Below are 21,929 nucleotides of genomic sequence, written 5' to 3' on the forward strand. Positions count from 1 at the left end.
TGGTAGGCCAAGGCGGGCGGATCACTTGAGGTCAGGAGTTCGAGACCAGCCTGGCCAACAAGGTAAGACTCTGTTTCTACTAAAAATACAAAAATTAGCCAAGCATGATGGTGCACGCCTGTAATCCCAGCTACTCAGGAGGCTGAGATAGGAGAATTGCTTGAACCCAGGAGGTGGAAGTTGCAGTGAGCCAAGATTGCGCCACAGCACTCCAGCCTGGACGACAGAGCGAGATTCCATATCAAAAAAAAAAAAAAAAAGAGAGAGAGAAAGAAAGAGAGAGAGACAGATAGAGAACTAGGGAACTAAATATAAAAATGAGACTATACTTTTTAGAAAAAATATAGGGGGTATCTTCAAGAACTTCAGAGTTGGAAGGGATTTCTTAAATAAACACAAAAAGCATAAGCCATAAACACTTTAAAAATTAAAATTAAAAACTTCTGTTCAACCAAAGCAACAAGCACAAAGATACAAAGTGTAGAAACTACTCAAATGTTCATTGACCAACTTAAACAAATAATATGTGCTGCATTCATACAACAGGATTCCATCAGCAGTTAAAACCAATGAACTGGAGCTATATGTAACAGCATGAATAAATATCAAAATAGAGTGCTGAGGGAAAAACTGCAGTAGGGTGCATTCATTATAATATTTATACTATAAATATTATATAAAACATGCAAAATAAAACTATATCCGGGACACTTGCACTAATGGTGTAAAAAAACAGGGTGCTGGTTAAAAATTAACAAAAACTCAAATTAATCTTTAAACAACTTTCATTGGACACCCTTCCAATTAGATGTTCTTTCTCTAGATGCCTACAATATAGCCATGTGCTGCTTAAGGACAGGGATATGTTCTGAGAAATGTGTCCTTAGGCGATTTTGTCATTGTGTGAACATCAGAGTATACTTACACAAACCTAGCAGGTATAGCCTACCAGACACCCAGGCTATATGGTATAGTTATATGGTCACCATCATATATGCAGTCCATCATTGACAGAAACATGGTTATGCAGCACATTACTACCTGTCTATATTAATAGCAATTAGCAATTATAATACGATGACTCATTCGGTGGCCTTCTCTACTAGACTATAACTCTCGTGGGGGGAGGAGCCACAGTCTATTTGACTCTTTTTTCCCCAATGTCTTATGTATTCTGTTTAGCTTGATTGGTTAGTCAGTTTTTGGTCTTATTCTCTGTCTTGGTCAAATAGGAATTTATATGGCTTCACACTATACAGACAATACATTTTAAATTTAATAAATCCATTAATAAATAGGACAACCTCAGAAAACATAATCTACTTTATTCTTAGGTGATCACAAGATATTAGTTGCTTTGGGGAAAGAGAGTAGTGATATTTGTGAAGCCCAAATATCTGAGAGAGGTGAATTCAGAAAGTTTGTTTTGCCAAGGTTGAGGACACACGCCCGTGACATAGCCTCACTCAGGAGGTACTCAGGACATGTGCCCACGGTGGTCGGGGTACAGCTTGGTTTTGTGCATTGTAGGGAGACACGAGAGATCAGTTAATAGATGTAAGATGTACGTTGGTTAAGTCCGGACAGGCAGGACAGCTCAAGCAGGGAGGGGCTCTCAGGTCACAGGTAGGTGAGAGACACACGGTTGCATCCTTTTAACTTTCTGATTAGCCTTTCCAAGGAGGGCAATCAGATGTGCATTTATCTCAGGGAGCAGAGGGAGAATTGCATAGAATGGGAGGCAGGTTTGCCCTAAGCAGCTCCCAGATTGACTTTTCCCTTTAGCTTAGTGATTTTCGGCCCCCAAGGCTTACTTTCCTTTCACGTGTTAATTAGGCTCTAGTCTTCTTTCACTTATTCCCCTGGAGGTTGTCAGTGTTCTCATGGCAGGTATTAGTGACGCAAAGCTTGGGAGGACAGAAATGGAGCCAGGTCAGCACTGAGGGGGTTTAGGAAGAAAACAAGGGGCAAAACATGGCAGAAGCAGACTAAGTTGGTATAAAAGGAGACTGAGTGGCTTTACGTCAGGGAAATGTCGTTAAGACTTGTAGAGAAAATCAAGGAGGACAGGTGGCTTCTACTAAAGAGGCCAGGGCAGAATGGAACATTTATAAGTTATAAATTAAATATTATATACATATATGTATATATGCATTATATATAATATATGAATTGTATGCATATAAATTGAAATTATTTTAAAAATGTATCTTCTAGTTGTAGTAAAAATAATAATGATGATCTTCTCTTCTCTTCTCTTCTCTTTTTTGAGACAGAGTCTCACTCTATTGCCCAGGCTGGAGTGCAATGACATGATCTCAGCTCACTGCAACCTCCGCCTCCTGGGTTCAAGCAATTTTCCAGCCTCAGCTTCCCGCATGCCTGGGATTACAGGCACCTGCCACCACACCCGGCTAAATTTTGTATTTTTAGTAGAGATGAGGTTTCACCTTGTTGGCCAGGCTGGTCTCGAACTCCTGACCTGAGGTGATCCATCCACCTTGGCCTCCCAAAGTGCTGGGATTACAGGTGTGAGCCACTGTGCCCGGCCAATAATGATTTTCAGATGCATTGGGAATGGAGTGAGATGGAGGAATTTTTTTTAACATTGGGAAAAACATTCAACTATAAGGTTGAGTGTTTTGAGGGTAATTTGGTAATTGAAGTCACTTATCATAAAATACCAAAGAAAAGGACAAGAGAAAGACTTCTCCTGGAGCCTTTTGTAAGAATTAACTAATAAATACTGATGAAGTGGAAGAAGTTTAAAAATATATACATGTGTGTACCCAAAGTGAGGATTGTTTTGATTCAACTACATTTCCTGGCATTTCTTCCTGCAAACTTTATGCCAACTATTATTGTCCAAATGTATTAATAAAGTAAGTGGGTTTGTTGTTGTTGTCGTTGTTTTTGTTTTTGTTTTTGTTTTGAGACAGAGTTTCACTCTTGGTTCCTTAGGCTGGAGTGCAATGGCACTATCTCGGCTCACTGCAACCTCTGCCTCGCAGGTTCAAGTGATTCTCCTGCCTCAGCTTCCCATGTAGCTGGGGTTACAGGAGCCCACCACCACGCCTGGCTAACTTTTGTATTTTTAGTAGAGATGGGGTTTCACCATGTTGGCCAGGCTGATCTCAAACTCCTGACTTCAAGTTATCCACCCACCTCAACCTCCCAAAGTGCTGGGATTACAGGTGTGAGCCACCGCACCCATCCAGGTATCTGTTTTTAGATGGGTGTTTATTATAGAGTGACTAGAGCAGGATGTCTGATTTATAAGAAGATGCAACACTAACAAGTCATACAAAATTCATTATACATCAAATAATTATGAAATTCTAGCCTAGGTGTTACAGGTACAAAGATTAATAGAAGCTCCGTTGTTCTTGAGTAGATCTAAGTCTCGCCAGGAGAGTAGATAGATGAAAATGGTGACACTGCATTGTGAGAAACACTTGAATGGAAGTTTGAACATTATTCTATAATGACAATTGTACCAGTAGAAATCTTTAGAATTAGAACCACAGTATCATTTAGATAGAGCAAGGGGTCTGGGGAATTCACCATTTTCTGATTGTAAAGGAAAATCAGAATGTAGCCTGCCTTCCTAATTTTACCCAATGGCTACAAGAGGCTAATGAGATTTTTAGTCCCCAAATGAATCAAATCAGGGTCACTCAATTGATTACATGATTTTACGTTAAGGAGCCTGAAGATATATGAGCTTATGAAACTCTTTCGAGAGTTAACACAGTACTACAGACAAATGGTGCATTTGAAAATCAGGGTATGTATGACAGTACAGTATAAATGGCAGGCATTCAACACTGTTTAGGAAATTCAATGCTAAATGTATTTATTAAGTTCTTACACATTACTTAATAAGAAAAAATATTTTTAGCACTGTAGGTAGAACCAAACCTGTTAATTTTATCTTCTTGTTTTCACATTTTACCTGTGTGATAACCAGCAAATAGAAAATGAAGACATCCAGCATGTCTTTAAAAATTAACTTTTTAATTACCAAACTAATGTTCCTAGTAAACAGATTCAAACAGTACAAAACCAGAGTTCTCCTTCCCACCTACCACTTAACGCTGTACTCCTCAATCCCACTGCTTAGGTAATAATTGCTGGAAGATACCACTTTGGGAGGCAGACTATCTCAGTTGAATCCTGATTCACCTCCAATAACTGTGTGCACTTGGGCAAATCTCTTAACTTCTCTGAGCCTTAGTTATCACACTTGTAGGGAGAATAATACCAGTACCTATCTCAACCTATCTCATAGGGTTGTTATGAACATTAAATGAGTTCATATATATGAAGAGCTTACATCTATGTTGGGACATATTTATGTACTTAGATTTACCTCTTTCTTTTTTTTTTTTTTTTTTTAAGAGACGAGGTCTCTCTATGTTGCCCAGGTTGGTCTTGAACTCATGAGCTCAAGTGATCCTTCCGCTTCAGCCTCCTGCATAGCTGGGACTGCAGGATGCACCACTGTGCCTGGCTTTATCTCATTCTTTTAGTGGCTGAATAATATTCTGTTTGTGAATGCTCCATAGTTTCTTGTAGTTAGTTCCCTGTTCATATGTATTATATTTCTTTATTTTCTATTAAAGCAGTAGTGAACCTCTTTGCACATATATTTTTGTAAAGTACACTGGCTTTGTAAAGCAATATAGATATAGCTGAATGATAAATTCCTACAAATAGAATGTTTGTGTCAAAGGGTGTGAATATTTTGAGTTTTGAGAGATATACCAGATCAGCCTTGCCTTTTGAGAAGATTCCAGGTAGTTTGATAACTTCCTGATTTCAAGTTGCACAATCAAGTTCAATTTTCCTGGTCCAGTTTAATGGGAAAATTGAACTTGATGTCTGTGCCATTCCTAGGTTTGGTCATCAAAGATTTGGGGCAGCTATGCTTTATTTACTCAAGTAGATTTTTAGCTTCTTTTGGACAAAGATTACATCAAAATGTAAATAGGCACAGAGCCTAATGCACTCTCAGGCATTTAGCAGGGGGTCATATATTGGTTGACATATTAATGCAGTAGAAAGTTGGGATTCCTAGTTATACAGCCCTGAGACACAGTTTACCAGTCAAGAAACAATGCGAGGGAACCACATTTTGTGAGAGAGAAAAGATTAATGTCAATAGAATACCCAGATAGTTACCTTAGGGAGGCTGTAGTGAATATGTGTATGTGTGTGTGCAGAGGTTCTGAAAGCTGGTAGAAGTGTCTAGAGAAAGTCTAGAGGATAAAATAAAGATACTCAGAAACACAATAAGAATTAACAAAGGAAAGAGTCCCAAAGGGCAGCAATCACAAACAGCCTGCCTCATCTTAAGTAAATGTGCAATCATAGCTAAGAGCTCCGGGTTATAGAAGTGTGATAGCCACACTCAGAAGGAAGCCTCATGTAGGGACTGCTTCCTGGTCTTGGTAGGCATGTTTGCCCCCAGGACTCAGAGCCCTCCACAGCGTCTTCCTTTGAAGGTTGTCAAGGAGCCATCCTGGGTGATGAACTAAAGAAAAAGCAACAAGACCTGCACAGAAGCAAAAAGTGTTGCAAGTTGAGAACTGAATTCCAAAGCATGTGCCCTTGCCCCTTTTCCTTAGTTTTTATTTTTTCTTCCTAGATGGCCACTCACATTTTATGTTTCCTAATACATAATTTGTCTTCCCCAGAAAATTTTCCTACAGTCACTCAGGAAGGTTTTCAAACAAGTCTTACTCTTAAGAACGTTGCAAACAGTTTACTCAAAAGGGAATGTCCCAAGCCACAGAATGAGGACACAAGGTAGTAAAATATGAAGGCAGTGAAACCAGGTTCTCAATCATGGATGTTTCCAATTATCAAAAAAACAAGAAAAATAAACTTTTGAACTTACGTCATTTACGATAATCCCATACAAACAGAAAGCACAGGGAACCAAAGCAAGGAAAGATTTCAAATTTTTAAAACTTAAAGGTTACATTTTAAATTGTTAGTTTTTCTTTCTATCTCCAGGTTTATTTGAAATTTACACATTTCTTACTCACGAAAAGGGAAAAAAACCCCTCCATTTTTGTCTTAGTGAAGGCTTTGTGCATGACTCGATATTTCACTTAGATGTGAAGGATAGATAGGATGGCTGGGAATGGGACGAGAATTGTTTCAGACAAAGACGGGAATGCATAAAGCCTTTGGAGAAGCATTTAGTGAAGCTTGAATTTTCTGAAGCCAAACAAAGCTGAAAAGATATTCTGGTTCCAGACCCTAGAGAACCTTAAGAACTAGAAAAAATAATTTGAACTTTATTTGTAAGGCATGAGGGGCCTTTGAATATATGTGAGAAGGGAATGACAAGGTTATAAATGGGTTGGAGGAGGATCAACATGGCCATACAATATCTGGATGGTTTGGGGAGAGAAGAAACTGAAGATAAGAGGTCTGTCTACAAGTGCTTTCTAATGGGCCACCTGCAACTGGGATCCCCTTGGTGCATGGGTCTGAACCAAGGCCATGACTGGGAAGAAGAATGAGGTAATTTATAGGAGACACATTTTAGAGACTTCAAACTGACCAGTGGCAAGGCTTATGGAGACAGAAGGATCAAAGGTGACTTTGAAGTTGGATCACGGCTCACTGGGAAACAAATGATACCATTAACAGAGGAAAATCAGAAGTAAGGAAGAGAAGACTTGAAGTAGAAAATAAATTCACTTTTAGGTATGCAGAATTTTTTTTAAAGATAACTGCCTTTGAAGATATGCACACTCACAATCTAGTCAAACTGCCTTTTCTCAGGTTTCTACATACCACTTCCAAAGTGAAAATGTATAAAAAACAGCAAGTTTTACACACATTTATAATCTGTTACAAGTCATCAAAGTTGGTAAATTTCTCCCCTTCACAGAAAAAAAAAAAAAAAAAAAGAAGAGAATCAGCCTTTTGGTCAGTAGAACTGTGCTTGAGAAGGTTTCCAACCATTGCTCCCATTGGTTTTGCTGATGAAATGAAAGTAAGTGAAGATTATATTTGTCTCTGCATTTTTCAACATTTGTCAATTATTCTTCAGGTGTAATAGATGTGGCATATCTGTTCAATACTTGGGTTCTGTGACTAGACATACAATTTTAGCAGTTGGGGAAGAAAATAATATCCTGGTGGAAAGACTGCAAAATTAGAAGAAAGAAAGAAAATCTTGCTATTTTAAGAGCTTAGGAAAAGGCATGTAGTGGGTACACAACTACACATGGTGATTTATGTGCTTTCTGCTTAATGTGATGAAAGCTAATTTATATGAAATAGTTTGAAGGGATGTTGTCTGTTCCCTTTTCTGTAAAAAATAATAATATAGCTTCGATAAAAAAACCAAAAACATGTATGTGCCTAGTTTGCTTTTTTTTTTTTTTTTTTCCTTTTTGAGACCGAGTCTCATCCTGTTGCCCAGGCTGGAGTGCAGTGGTGCAATCTCGGCTCATTGCAACCTCCACCTCCCAGGTTCAAGCGATTCTCCTGCCTCAGCCTCCCAAGTAGCTGGGGTTACAGGTGCATACCACCATGCCCGGCTAATTTTTGTATTTTTAGTAGTGATGGGGTTTCGCCATGTTGGCCAGGCTGATCTTGAACTCCTAACCTCAAATAATCCACGCACCTCGGCCTCCCAAAGTGCTGGGATTACAGGCATGAACTATTGCACCCAGACTAGTTCGCTCTTCTTTCTGCCTAAATCGCCCTTTTCCTTTTCCTAGCTCTTCATGGGGCTGGTTTGCCCGATCATTCAGGCTTCAGCTTTTATGTCACCTCCTCACAGGTGAGATTCAGTCACACTGCACCACTATGTTTTCTATTTCTTTTCTTTGTTTTTGTAGAGATGGGGTCTTGCTATTTTGCCTAGGCTGGTTTTGAACTTCTGGCCTCAAGCACTCCTCCTGTCTCAAAGTGCTGGGATTACAGGCATGAGCCGTTACATCCAGCCCTGTTTTCCTATTTCTTACCATAGTTATCATACTGTTTTCTCGTGTATTTGTTACTTTGCTTGTTTGTCTCTCTCTTCCCCTAGCATGTCAACTTTCTCATTGCAGGGCCCTGGTCCTCCTTGTTCAATGCTTTGTCTCTAGAACTCAGAACTCAGAACAGTATCTAACACAATAGACACTCAAGAAATAAATAAATATTTGCTAAATAACCAAATGAATGACCTTCTTTCATCTTTATGATGGCCCTCTAGGCTAAACATTCTTACATTTACAGATGAAGAAACCAAGTGGAAAGATATTAAGTAATTTTCCAGTGGTGCTACGGAGATGCATGAATGAGTATCATTTTAATACACTCATTACATTTAAAAGAAATAGGAGAAGTTCCCTCTTTTGTCTCTTCATCTCTGAGCGTGAGTGATCTCAACTTTTGCTAGAAAGATATCTTATTTCTCTTTAAATTATCTGTAGGAGACTCCAGATCTCAATCATAACATGTTTTTAGTTTTAGTGTCTCAAAATCTTCACTGTTTTTCCAGTACTGCTTAAAAAAATTAAAGTTTCCTAAGCTGGGCATGGTGGCTCACACCTGTAATCCCAGCACTTTGAGGGGCTGAGTCAGGTGGATCACCTGAGGTCAGGAGTTCGAGACCAGCCTGGCCAACATGACAAAACCCCGTCTCTACTAAAAATACAAAAATCAGCTGGGCATGGTGGCAGGAGCCTGTAATCCCAGCTACTTGGGAGGCTGAGGCGGGAGAATAGCTTGAACCTGGGAGACAGAGGTTGCAGTGAGCTGAGATGATGCCATTGCACTCCAGCCTGGGCAACAAGAGTGAAACTTCATCTCAAAAAAAAAGTTTCCTTATTACAAAGTAATGTATATTTACTATTTAAAAAACGAAGAGAAAACAAAAGAAAAAAAATCCATTCATGTATATCCATAAACTTGTTAGCCTCACTAAAACATCTTGCTTTTAATCATCTCCAATAACATATGATAGACATGTTATGTTTTAAAATTGATTACTTATATATTATTGTATTTTATATATTATTTAGATATTTTCATATCACTATTCATTTACATAATGTTGAATGTCTATGTGGTTATTATATATGAGGATACAGCATAATTTACTGAATCAAAGCCTTTTTTCCTCTTGAATTTTACTTTATTGGTACATCACCCTAACTATCTTTCATTATTGAGGTGTAATCTATTTACCTTAAAACTCACCCGTTTTTAGTGTAAGGTTCTGTGAGTTTTAGTCAATTTAAATAATTGTGCAACCATTATCATAATCTTTTTTTTTTTTTTTTTTTTTTTTTTTTTGAGACGGAGTCTGGCTCTGTCACCCAGGCTGGAGTGCAGTGGCGCGATCTCGGCTCACTGCAAGCTCCGCCTCCCGGGTTCACGCCATTCTCCTGCCTCAGCCTCCCGAGTAGCTGGGACTACAGGCACCCGCCACCTCGCCCGGCTAGTTTTTTGTATTTTTTAGTAGAGACGGGGTTTCACCATGTTAGCCAGGATGGTCTCGATCTCCTGACCTCGTGATCCGCCCGTCTCGGCCTCCCAAAGTGCTGGGATTACAGGCTTGAGCCACCGCGCCCGGCCCATAATCTTTTTTTTTTAAAGATGGTGTCTCACTATGTTGCCCAGGTTGGTCTCGAACTCCTGGCCTCAAGCGATCCTCCCGCCTTGACCTCCCAAAGTGCCAGGATTACAAGCATGAGCCACTATGTGCAGCCCCTTACTCTTTTTTAAAAATTAATTTTATTAATGTATTTTTAAACCCTATATAGCCAAATTATTATCACTTCAACATATAATCAATGTAAAAACGATTGACCCAGTGCCATGGCTCAGGCCTATACTAGTGCTTTGAGGCAGGAGGATCACTTGAGCCCAGGAGTTCCAGCAACATAACAAGACCCCATCTCTACCAAAATTTAAAAATTAGCAAATTAGAGAGACCTACAAAAAATAAGAGAGCTCTCTACAAAAAATAAAAATAATTAGCTTTGTATGGTGGCCCCCACCTGTAGTCCCAGCTCCTGGGGAGGCTGAGGTGGGAGGATCCCTCCAGCCCTGTAGGTCAAGGCAGCAGACAGCCTCGAGGCTGCAGTGAGCCCCATTGCGCCATGCCAGTGTACTCTAGCCTGGACGACAGAGCAAGATCCTGTCTCAAAAAAATTGAGGAGTTTTTTTTTGGCGGGTGGGGGGGATACTGAATCTTTGAAGTCTTGTGTATTTTACACTCACAGCAGACCTCAATTCGGACTAGTCATGTTTTAAGAATTTGTGGCTACCATATTGGCAGGTGAGGGCTGCTGGCCCTGCTGGTGAAGGCTGCAGGTCAGGAGGTCACGTCCTCAGCTATGAGCTGGAGGAGGCAGGTGCCGGGTGCATTTTCCTCTCTGGCCTGGGAGGAACCCCTCAAAGGCCCTTAGAGTCTTTCCCTTATGGTTCCACATGGCAAGCACGGGCTCCAGGGAGATTCACATAGTTCCACGAGCATGGAGGGAACTACTGGGCCTTGGAGATCTGATTGCTTCCATCGAAGGGTTTTGCATTGGGTAGAGGGTGTGTGACGGGTAGGGGGTGTATGCGAGGAGGGAGGTGCGGGGGTGGGGGACATGGTGCAAAGAGGGAAAGCATCCGGGTTTTCTTCTTTCCCCTCCCTTCCCTCTTTCATATCCTTTCTGTATTTCTTGTTTCCTCCCTCTTCTCTTTTGTTTTTCTTTTTTCCTTCTTAAATCAATATAAGCAATAGTGCAATGAGCATCCTTTTATACAGATCTTTGTGCACTCATCTAGCTATTTTATTAGAATAAATACTCAGGAAGTTTTTGCCAGTTTTATTTCCACACAGCAGTATGTAAACCTGTCTGTGTTCTTAAACCTTTGCCCTTCTCTCCTCTTTCTTTCCCCTACTGATTTGCTAGAGATGTTTGATATTTGTTCAAGGATATTATTCCAATTTCTCTGCTTTTTATTGCATTTTTGCGCCCCTGCCCCCGCCGTCTGCCTTTAACTTTGTTTATGGGTATAGGGAGGCAGGCTGAGGAAGGGCAAATATGGGATTGGCCACACTTCGGCACCAGATAGCTCTGTGACCTTGTGCAAGTGATTTAGATGTCATTTTCCCTGGTGTAAAACGGGGATAATTACTTTATAGGGTCGTTATTAGCATCAAAGAGTTGCATATATAAAATACTTAGCACAGTGCCTGGCACTTAAGCACTCAACAAATGATGGTTATAATTTACAGAAAGTTTGAATGTTTATTTAGTCATATTTATTTTCTCCTTAGTCGTAGGTGCTATGCTGAGGAATTACCCAAAAGTTGTAAGACTATTCACCTATATTTTCTTCTGGAAATCTAGAATTTCTATGGTTTTGTATTTTAAATTTAAAATCTTTAATTCATATGTAATGAATTGTGCTGTATATTATGAAATGATGATCTGATTACATCTTTCTTTCTTTATGGCTAATCAGTTTTCCCAACACTTATTTAATAAACCATCCTTTGCTCACATATTTGAAACATTATTTCTGTTCTATACAAAATTCCCCCATAGACATAAGATAATTCCTGCATTTTCTCCTTTGCTTCATAGATGTGTTTATTTCTGCATTGACTACTGCTCTGTTTTATTGATTTTGACTTTATGACATGCTTAATATTGGACAGGGAAAGTGCCATCTCATAATTATATCTTCCAAAGTTTCTAGGATATTCCCATATACCAGTATTTTTACATTAACTTTAAACTTGGCAAGCTGATACTTAAATAATTCTGACTAGGAATAAATAAATAGATTAATCTGATGGAGAATATCTTTTACAGCACAACATTTCCATGAAGGAACATAGCATGTACCTTAATTTGTGTTCTTAAATAAAAGTGCCTCAGTAAAACTTCACAGTTATCTTAATGTTAGTAGTGAATATTGCTTATTAAGTTTATTCCTAGGTATTTAATATTTTTTACTCTTGTGAATGCTATCTCTTTGACCTTTTTTCCTCACTAATTATTGTTCTTATATAGAAATTTATCTCTTTCCTTTTTTATTTTTTAGAAATTTATTTTATTTTATTTTTAAGTTGCTATTGCAACTAGCCACTTTATTGAATTTACCTATTCCTACACTGAAAGTTGATGTTATTGATTTTTTTCAAGCAGACGATCCCATTATTTGCAAATATAATTCAGTCTCCTAACTTCTAATATTTGTAACTCATTTTTTTTTGTTTTACTACATTGGTTAGAACGTTTCAAACACTGTTTAATAACAGCAACAATAACAGAACTCCTCATTTTTTCCTAATGTTCCTATCTATTGAAAGGCCTCTTACGTTTTACTTTTGAGGATAATATTTGCTATCTTTTCAATACTGTTTTTCTTTTACACTTGTTTTTAAACTTGTGTTCTTTCTTATGCTATAATCAATAGAAACAGAGAACATTGGCTTATCATTTCCTTTTCCATCCTGACAATATTTTTCTCAATGATTCAATGACTATCATTTATTTCAGTCAAAAATTGTATAACCGCTATGCCTTCCAACAGATAATTTTAAGGAAAAAACTAGTTTTGTTTTGTTATTTTCTTTTTGTTACCTTTGCAGAGGAAAGGCTGACGATATGTTGGTCTTTTTCATTGGTTACGATCTCAGTGATACTGAACATGTGTCCCACAAGTTTCCCCACGGGCTTGGTGCTGATATTGGGGTGCCACAACCGGATGACTTTATCGTCTCCTGAAAAGGAGGACAGGGAAAGATTGTTTGTTTTCTCAGGTGGTCAGAGTTTCAAATGTATCTCTCACTGTATCATACCCATATCTTTCTTCTAACAGCAAATCGCAGTCTGTTTCTGGCGGGATGCATTATTCCGTGATTGATGTGCTAAGGGGCTGGCCTTGGTTTGGATCTGCCGCTTCTTGTGAAGGCTGTTTTGTAAAGACTGTATTTACATACACAAATGTGAATTCTCATAAATATTTTATGAGTTCTTTTCTTGATTCAATCCTTTCCTATACTTTCATGCATTAATGTATTATTTATACTTTATTTACTTCCAAAAATATTTAAGGCAGCTGCTCTTTTGTTTTCATTCTTAAATTAAGCAAACATTATAATAATGAAAGAAATCAAGGAAAGAGGAAACTGCATTTAATCTTCACCATTATAACAAATCAACTGTTGTCATTTTTCCATCTTCCCTTCTAGCATGTATTCATAGGCATATATCATTTATGTGTAGTTACTACCATAGAATAAATATGATTTTTTAATTGCTAAAACATCATAGAAGGGTATAATTTTTATAAAAATGTCTTTTCCTTCATAATCTCTAATTTAACTCCCTGTAGGAAATCACTGTTAACTTTTAAAAAATATAAATTAGATACATTTCTAGATACATATTTATACCCACTACTTTTTTATATTTATGAAAGACCATGAGCTCATGCCCTCATAATTATCCTTTTAGTTACTATTTCTCAATTTCTTAACCCCTTGTCCATTGATTAGTCCACTAATTCTAGTTTTTTACTTTATTCAACAATACTGTAATGAATGGTTATTGTACTTCTGTGGTCTTTTTTTTCCTTTTGGATTATTTACTGTGGATAAAGTCGCAGGTGTGGCATCATTATGTTAAAGGCTATAAACATTTTTATCACTTTCAAACGTATTGCTAGCTTACTTTCCAAAATGACTGTACTAAATCCCAAGGCCATCAACGATATATTCTGCCAGTTTCATTAAATTCTGGCCAGCATATGAATATTGTCATGATTTAAAATGTTTGCTATGTTAATAGGTCTAAATGGTACCTTATTTTTAATTACATTTTATGATAGCTAATGCTGTTGGGTATTTTTCCCCAAATATATCTGCTAATTGTATCTTCTTCTTCTGTAAATTTTTTGACTATATCCTTTAGCCATGATCTATTGGAATTTTGATAGCACTAAAACTAAAAGTTGAACCAGGCATGTATTATCATATGTACACACACACACACACACACACACACACACACACACAGTTTCATGAAAAACCTGGCTACGTGTTCACCAAACCCATATCCTCTCTTCCTGGGTACACATTTCCAGGCTCCTTTGCAGTTAGGTGTGGTCAGGTTACTGAGTTTTAGCCAGTGAATTCTGAGAGCTGACGTTAAACTTTACATTTTCATTGTGTCGGACCCATTCACATTGTGGGGGTTATTTTTTACCGCAGCCATCATTACTTAAACAAATGTGCAGCTATAATCTAATTATGTTTCCAAAAAGAATAAAAACTGTAATTGTTTACAAAATATAGAATATTTTTTAAGATATTAAATTTTATGTTTCACAAATAATTCTTTAAATGTCATCTTGGAAACTGAGTCATAAAAACATCAAAGAACTTCAAACTGGGATCCTAGAAGTTGCATAATCCAACTTTCTTATCTCACAAAAGAAAGAAACTAACTCCCAAAGTTTAAGTAGTTTTAATTGAATGAATTAATTTAATTATTTAAATGTGATTTGTACATCTCAGAAAATGGAATTGAGTTAGTTATACAACAAAGCATTCCTAAGCACCTTACATATTACCAAGGACCTTTAGGCTACTAGACAAAGAGGCTGTATAAAGGCATTATAACCTAAGTTACAATTTACATATAACCTAAATTATTAACAGTCATAATTTACATATAAAAAGCCTAAAATTCAAAATAGTCATTTTACATTCTTCACAGAATTAGAAGAAACTATTTTAAAATTCAAGTGGAACCAAAAAAGAGCCTGAATAGCAAAGACAGTCCTAAGCAAAAAGAACAAAGCTGATGGCATCATGCTACCCCACTTCAAACTATACTACAAGGCTCCCATAACCAAAACAGCATGGTACTGGTACAAAAACAGACACATAGATCAATGGAACAGAATAGAGATCTCAGAAATAAAACAAGGCTCCCATAACCAAAACAGCATGGTACTGGTACAAAAACAGACACATAGATCAATGGAACAGAATAGAGATCTCAGAAATAAAACCACACATCTACAACCAGCTGATTGTCAACAAACCTGACCAAAACAAGCAACGGGAAAAGGATTCCCTATTTAATAAATGGTGCTGGGAGAACTGGCTAGCCACATGCAGAAAACTGAAACTGGACCCTTTCCTTACACCTTATACAAAAATTAACTCAAGATGGATTAAAGACTTGAATGTAAACCCCAAAACTATAAAAGCCCTAGAAGAAAACCTAGGCAATACCATTCAGGACATAGGCACGGGCAAAGATTTCATGACGAAAACACCAAAGGCAATAGCAACAAAAGCAAAAACTGACAAATGGGATCTAATTAAACTAAGGAACTTCTGCACAGCAAAATAAACTATCATCAGAGTGAACAGACAACCTAAAGAATCGGAGAAAATTTTTGCAATCTATCCATCTGACAAAGGTCTAATATCCAAAGTCTATAAGGAACTTAAACCAATTTACAAGAAAAAAACTACCCCATTAAAATGGCAAAAGACATGAACAGATATTCCTGAAAAGAAGATATTTATGCAGCCAAAAAACATATTAAAAAAAGCTCAACATCAATTGGTCATTGGAGAAATGCAAATCAAAACCACAATGAGATACCATCTCATGCCAGTCAGAATGGTGATTATTAAAAAGTCCAGAAGCAACAGATGCTGGCAAAGTTGCAGAGAAAAAGAAATGTTTTTACAGTGTTGGTAGGAGTGCAAATTAATTCAACCACTGTGGAAGGCAGTGTAGCAATTCCTCACATATCTAGGGACAGAAATATCATTTGACCCAGCAATCCCATTACTGGCTATATACCCAAAGGAATACAAATAATTCGATTATAAAGATACATGGCTGTTTATGTAATTGCAACACTATTCACAATAGCAAAGACATGGAATCAACCCAAATGCCCACTGATGATAGATTGGATAAAGAAAATGTACATATACACCATGAAACTGTGCAGCCATAAAAAAGAGCAAGATCATGTCCTTTGCAAGGACACAGATGGAGCTGAAAGCTGTTATCCTCAGCAAACTAACACAGGAACAGAAAACCAAACACTGCATGGTCTCACTTGTAAGTGGGGGCTGAACCTCGAGAATGGACACATGGACACATGGTGGGGAACAACTCACACTCACTGGGTGGTGAGGAAGAGAGAGGATAAGGAAGAATAGCTAATGGCTGCTGGGCTTAATATCCAGGTGATAGATTGATCTGGGCAGCAAACCACCATGGCACATGTTTACCTTTGTAACAAATCGGCACATCCTTCACATGTACCCTGGAACTTAAAATAAATTTGAAGAAAAAAAGAAAATAAATAAATTTTGAAAACCCAAAATAGTCATTCTAGTTAATCTGGTATTATATATTGGGCCACCCATTAGGATGTATTTCCTGATGTATATCGGATTTTTATTTTGATAGATTATCCACACTGAAAGAGCCAGTCAGGTATGGAGGGATAATTAGGTCACTTGTTCGTTGGATATTTACAAACCAGGCACATTTGATAGATGCTTCCATAATTCTATGATTATTTTATTGGGCCTCATGAAAAAGCTTAGTATTTTCTCTACCTTTTTTCTCTTCTTTGAGTATCCCAATCCATCCATCAAGTCTCAGCATAGCTTTTCCTCCAGTAATATTCCAGAATGCTTCCATATTCTTCAAACCTGAGTGCTCTACCTATGTGCCTCCTTCATCCCCATCATCCTTCATAGTTAATTATTTGTCTGGACCACTATTAGACTCCACATGCCTTGAGAACAGGACTTGTTCTTGTTTACTGTCACATATAATCTATAGTAAGAATTCAAAAGATATTTTTTGAACCACTTCAATAACTTCATTGTTGGCATGGTGAATCACAGCTGAGAGGTTTAACTATCAAGTGCCAAAAAAGGGGAAAAACGTGTTCAAACAAAAAAATGGATCTTCATTGAATGTTCATCTAATATTTTTGGAAGGTCATTTGTTCATTTCAGAGGCTCTCACTTCTTGGAGTGTTATTACAGGCAGGCTGAAAAAAAAAACCTCATTGCATAGCTGATTCTTGGTTTCCATTTCTTAAGAATTGCAATGGAGTGAATTCATTCCCTCCCAGATTTATATATTGAAGCCCTAGCCCCAACACGATAGTGTTTGGAAATGGGGGGGGCCTTTAGGAGATAATTAGGTTCAGATGAGGTAATGAAGGTGGGCCCTCATGATGGGATTAATGTCCTTATTAGAAGAGACACCAGATCCTGCTGCCCCAGCCCACCCTCTCTCCCCTCTTTCTCCCTGCCATTTGAGAACATGGAGAGAAGGCAGGTGTCTACAAGCCAGGAAGAGAGCCCTCGCCAGAAACTGACAATGCTGGCACCTTGATCGTGGACTTCTAGCCTCCAGAAAATTTCTGTTGCTTAAACCTTTCTGTTTATGGTATTTTGTTAAGGCAGCTCAAGCTGGCTAAAACATCAACCAAGATATTTTAGGGGCTGTGGTTGATGAACAAGTGGAATATTTTCTTAAATTTAAAACTTCCATGATGCCCTTATTAACAACAAGAAAGAAAATCTCTTGAGAAGTTAACTGTGCACTTACTGTTTTTTTTTTTCAATCTATGCTCCCCCTTCTCTTCTGATACCTTTGTGCCCTTAGTATTTTGCAAGATGTGAAGGATACAAAGAAATTCTAGATATTGTTCCTGCCTAAGGTCTACTTTTTCAGAGACCCAAGTTTATACCCTTTTAGACTTAGTTTGATTATTACTCTCCCCAGTGCCTTCCCTAGTCACCTTTCTCTGCCCTAAATGGAGTTCAGACTCCTTCTGTGTTTTTACTGTGTTTTCTTCAGCTTTCTTTTACAGCACAAATAATTATTTGTTTACCTATCTGTTTACCCATTATCCGGTGAGCCTAGTAGTTCTCATTCATAGCAGTGTTTGGCAAGTAGTAAGCACTTAATACATATTTGCTAAGTAAATGAGCTGGCTGGTAGAGTCACTCATGAAGTGGTTAAGGACTCATATTTTGAGTGAGTAATATTTGATTTGAAACCTGGCTCTGTCACTTAATTAAATTTATGACTTTGAGTAAGTTGCTTTGCCTCTCTGCATCTGAGTTTTCTTATCTATAAAATGGGGATAAATGGAACTTACATCATAGTTGTATTGTGAAGATTGAGTGGAGTTACACATGTATAACTGAATAGTTTCTGGACCATAAACTAACAATTACTATTACTATTATTCTAAGTTCCTACAATGCATTTAGATTATATTTAGGGGAGAAGAACTGATACACAGATATATGAAATATGATCCCTGCTCTTGAGAGTTTACAATCTAGTAGGTAGTAGCAATAAGGTAAGGAGATATAGAGGGTAAACAAGTATTTGTAAAGAGTATGTCAAATCTGAAGATAGGTCTTTATAGTATAAATATTATGGTTCATAAAGAGTTAATTCCATGTTTTTTTGTTGCTTTCTATTTTTTTCTTTCTTTCTTTTGTGCGTGTGTGTGTGTGTGTGGTGTATGTGTGTGTGTGAAGCCGGAATTTAGATAAAGTCACATATCAAAGAGAGGATTTTCTTTCCTTTAGCAGATTATTCTCTCAGTTGGTGAGTCACTTTATCCAAGTGCATCACTCTTGATGAGATGAGCGGGCTCAGTTCACACAAAAAAGCAGGAGAGAGAGAGTGTCTAGTAAACCAGATTTCTGTGGTCCAGGAAGAACACAGGGCTGAGTGGGTGCAAAGAGAACTGACTCAGACTCAGCTCTGCCAGCTAACTAGTTGTGTGACTCCTCTGGGGCCTCAATTTCCTCATGTAAAATAATAATCTTCAAGGCTCCATCCAGCTCTAAAATTTCATGATTATGTGCTCCGGAGGGAGAGATCACTACAGTTAAAGCAGAGGGCAATCTGGAATTTTTATAGCTAGTAAGAAACTCACCAGATATTCGGTTACACGATTCAAACTGAATAATTCCAATAACGCAGTATCTTGCCTGCATTTGCTTTTCACTGGCGATGGCCAAGATGTATCACGCTCTTCAGACATGTTCAGAACCTAAGCCTTGCACCCACACGCAATCTTACATCATGCTGGTGGGACATCCCCTGAAATGGGCATTAGCATTCCTGGATGATGAGGCTAGGCAATAGGCTATATCCCCAGAAGAACATCTGTAACTTGTGTATCACATGAAGAAGAATGCAATAGAGAACTGCCACCTGAGAAATATCTACGCCTCTTAAACTAATGGCTTTGTCCATTATGCGTTGTGAAGAAAACCCAGTCTTCTGGAGGTTCCCTATTGCCTGATCCCAGATGTCCTCCAGCTCTGCTTGCCTTTGTTGCTAGGAGTGCAATCATACATGGTGGCTTTGTGGAGGCAGAATGAGCAGACAGAGACAGATTCTAAGCTCTCAAAGCGTATATTATTTCATCTGTATTATTATCACCATCACCATCACCATCATCATCATCATCATATGTTGATTCATGCTATACTTTGTAGTTATCTATAAACTTGTCTTATTTATACTATTAGACTTTAAATGTTCACAGGTTAGGAATACAATCTGACCTTTATAAGGTTAATAGCCTAATCTATAGCAATTGTGCAGAAAATATTTGTTAAACAAAACATGAAAAAAAATGCATGCAGAGCCCGCAAAATATCTTTTTGGTAGGTTAATTGTGTTTCTACTCTGAACCTTCCATACTAGGAACTTAATTCCTAAAAAGGCTAGTGCAAACACTATTCAGCAAAAACATTCTTGATGGTCACCAAAATAATGCTCAGGAAATTTTTAGGTTTTCTTGGTAAACACTCTGTCCTGGTTTGGCTTTTTTTTTTTTTTTCCAGCAAAGGTTTGTGCTTTTTTGAAGCTCATCAAATGCCCCTGCACATTTAACACATTCGACTAAGCCTAGCAAAGCTGCCTTTATTGTATATTTTGAGTCGTCAGCCGGTACATACGGTACATTTAGCAACGGTGCTTGACTGAGTCACTAATCAACAAGAGTACTCTCCCGAGAAAAATGTGTTTTCAGTTCCTGGGAATTTGCATTTTCTACTAATAGAGGCTCCATAACTGTAACAATTCAATAAATTACACATGATAAAAAGTATTAGTTGCTTGTCGGTCATACTACTAAGTGTTTTCTTCCCTCTGTGAGAAAGCTAGAAAACCTATAATTAATACGCTTTCAAAGCTGTAGATGAGGATCTTATAATATAATGAACACTGAGGTTAATGAGAGTCAGATGACTTGATCCAAAACACTGAAATGGTTTAAGTCCTAAAACTTTACCAAACACATTTTCCCCCCAGAAATGATTAAAATACTAAGATTACAAAGCCTATAAAAACCGGTCAATTCTTAACATTTTGTATTCTTTTGTGTGTGAGGACAAAGGGCTGTTCAGAGGAGTTGGTTAAGATTAATGTGACAGCATAATGTGACAATCAGATTTTAGAATCAAATTTTACATTAGCCATGTATTTAGGTACTGCTTTTTCAAAGGGTTTCATGTGCAGGGTTTGCATTGAAAGAGGAAGAGGGCTAATATTTTTGCCTAACTAAAGACATGCAATGGAGAGAGGAGCATTCATTGCAGTTTGATTCTCAGACACGTTTGCTGCTTTCTCTCTCATACCAAAGGGCTCTCCCTCCCTCAACTCTTGCATCCTCCTTCGGATGTGTGGTCCAGACCAAAATCTGTGCCCATTTCCATTGGAAGTAATAAGCCAAGACCGTCGTTAACTCAGGAAGGGGCAAAGGGGATCAGGCAATTGGGATATAAGTAACCCACGTCTTTTTCTGAAAGTATCCCACTTCTTTTTCTGATTCTAGCATTTGTTTCTTGATGTGTTCTAGACCTCAGTATGGAGCTCTTTAAATAACTGTAATTAGTTTGGTTGAGAGACTTGGATTCCTGTTTTTCTTAGAATCATCACTACCAAGTATCAAGAAACTTGCTCCCTACCCAAGCCATGACTCCCACACACTGCTTTACAGACTTCTTATCCATATGCCTTCCTTTCTTTTCTTCATGTCCTCACTTGAGTTTTAGAGGTTTGTGGACAATTAATGCTTTGGTTTTTCTGAGAGCACAAAGCTGTAATTATATATTGAGTAGCATCTAATTGGCAAACTGGGTTCCAAATTTTCCAAAGGACGTTTTTAGTTTATTTCCCTGTGAACAGGCAGTTCTTTAAAAAATAGAATCACAGTATTTTAGGCTCAGAGGGATCTTGAAATGTATTTAGTCCCACTTCCTCATTTTACCAGATAAGGAAAATGAGCAAAAGGGAACCATTAAGTGATTGCTGAAGAATCAGAGTTGGTGATTGGCCAGGTGATGGCTAAACCCAGCTATTCTAACTTCCAGTGCATTGTTTTTATTTGTTGTGCTTGCCAATAGACTACTATATCATTTTGTAATACTGTTGGAACCATAAGCTAATTTCAATTTAGTGTTGTAGAAGGCCCAAAGCTGAGCATAGATTTAAATATAAATTTTGAATGCACAGTGTACTTGAAAAAAAAATTAACTTTATGCCCTTAGGGGAGATTCCCCAGCCATGAAATAGGAGCTCAGCTGTCTTTATATTTAGCAGTAAAGGCACTTCAGGGATGAGGCAGGACACTTTAGATAGGAAACCAAACTGCCTGCTGTGTATGTTTGAGAGTGAAAAATTTGGAGAAATCTTACTATTGACAGAGTCAATAGCATTTACTCATTAAACATCATGGCTCCTTTAATAGATATTTTTGCCGTAAACTCTTTTACCAATGATGTATTTATTGATTTTTTTTCTTGATGACAGTTTCTTCTTTTTTTAAAAAAAATTTGTTGTTTCTTCCCTTTTTAAAGTTTGGGT

At 37.8% G+C, this 21,929-nt stretch overlaps 1 protein-coding gene and 1 long non-coding RNA gene across 5 annotated transcripts in view; one reads left to right on the top strand and one right to left on the bottom strand.

The window, feature by feature from the left end:
* Nucleotides 1-21,929, top strand: part of LOC105474654 (uncharacterized) — a 189,756-nt gene that overhangs the window by 121,467 nt on the left and 46,360 nt on the right. The window lies entirely within an intron of this gene.
* The window catches only part of LOC105474655 (WD repeat domain 64), a 160,096-nt gene that overhangs the window by 74,601 nt on the left and 63,566 nt on the right, over nt 1-21,929 (bottom strand). For all 4 annotated transcript variants that reach the window (XM_071073603.1, XM_071073600.1, XM_071073593.1 and 1 more), the window contains one exon: nt 12,609-12,748. In XM_071073603.1, coding sequence (XP_070929704.1) covers nt 12,609-12,748 — 140 coding nt within the window. The remainder of the gene's footprint in view (nt 1-12,608; nt 12,749-21,929) is intronic.

This window comes from Macaca nemestrina, chromosome 1 (genome assembly GCF_043159975.1).
Source record: "Macaca nemestrina isolate mMacNem1 chromosome 1, mMacNem.hap1, whole genome shotgun sequence".
In the NCBI taxonomy this organism is placed as follows: Eukaryota; Metazoa; Chordata; class Mammalia; order Primates; family Cercopithecidae; genus Macaca; species Macaca nemestrina.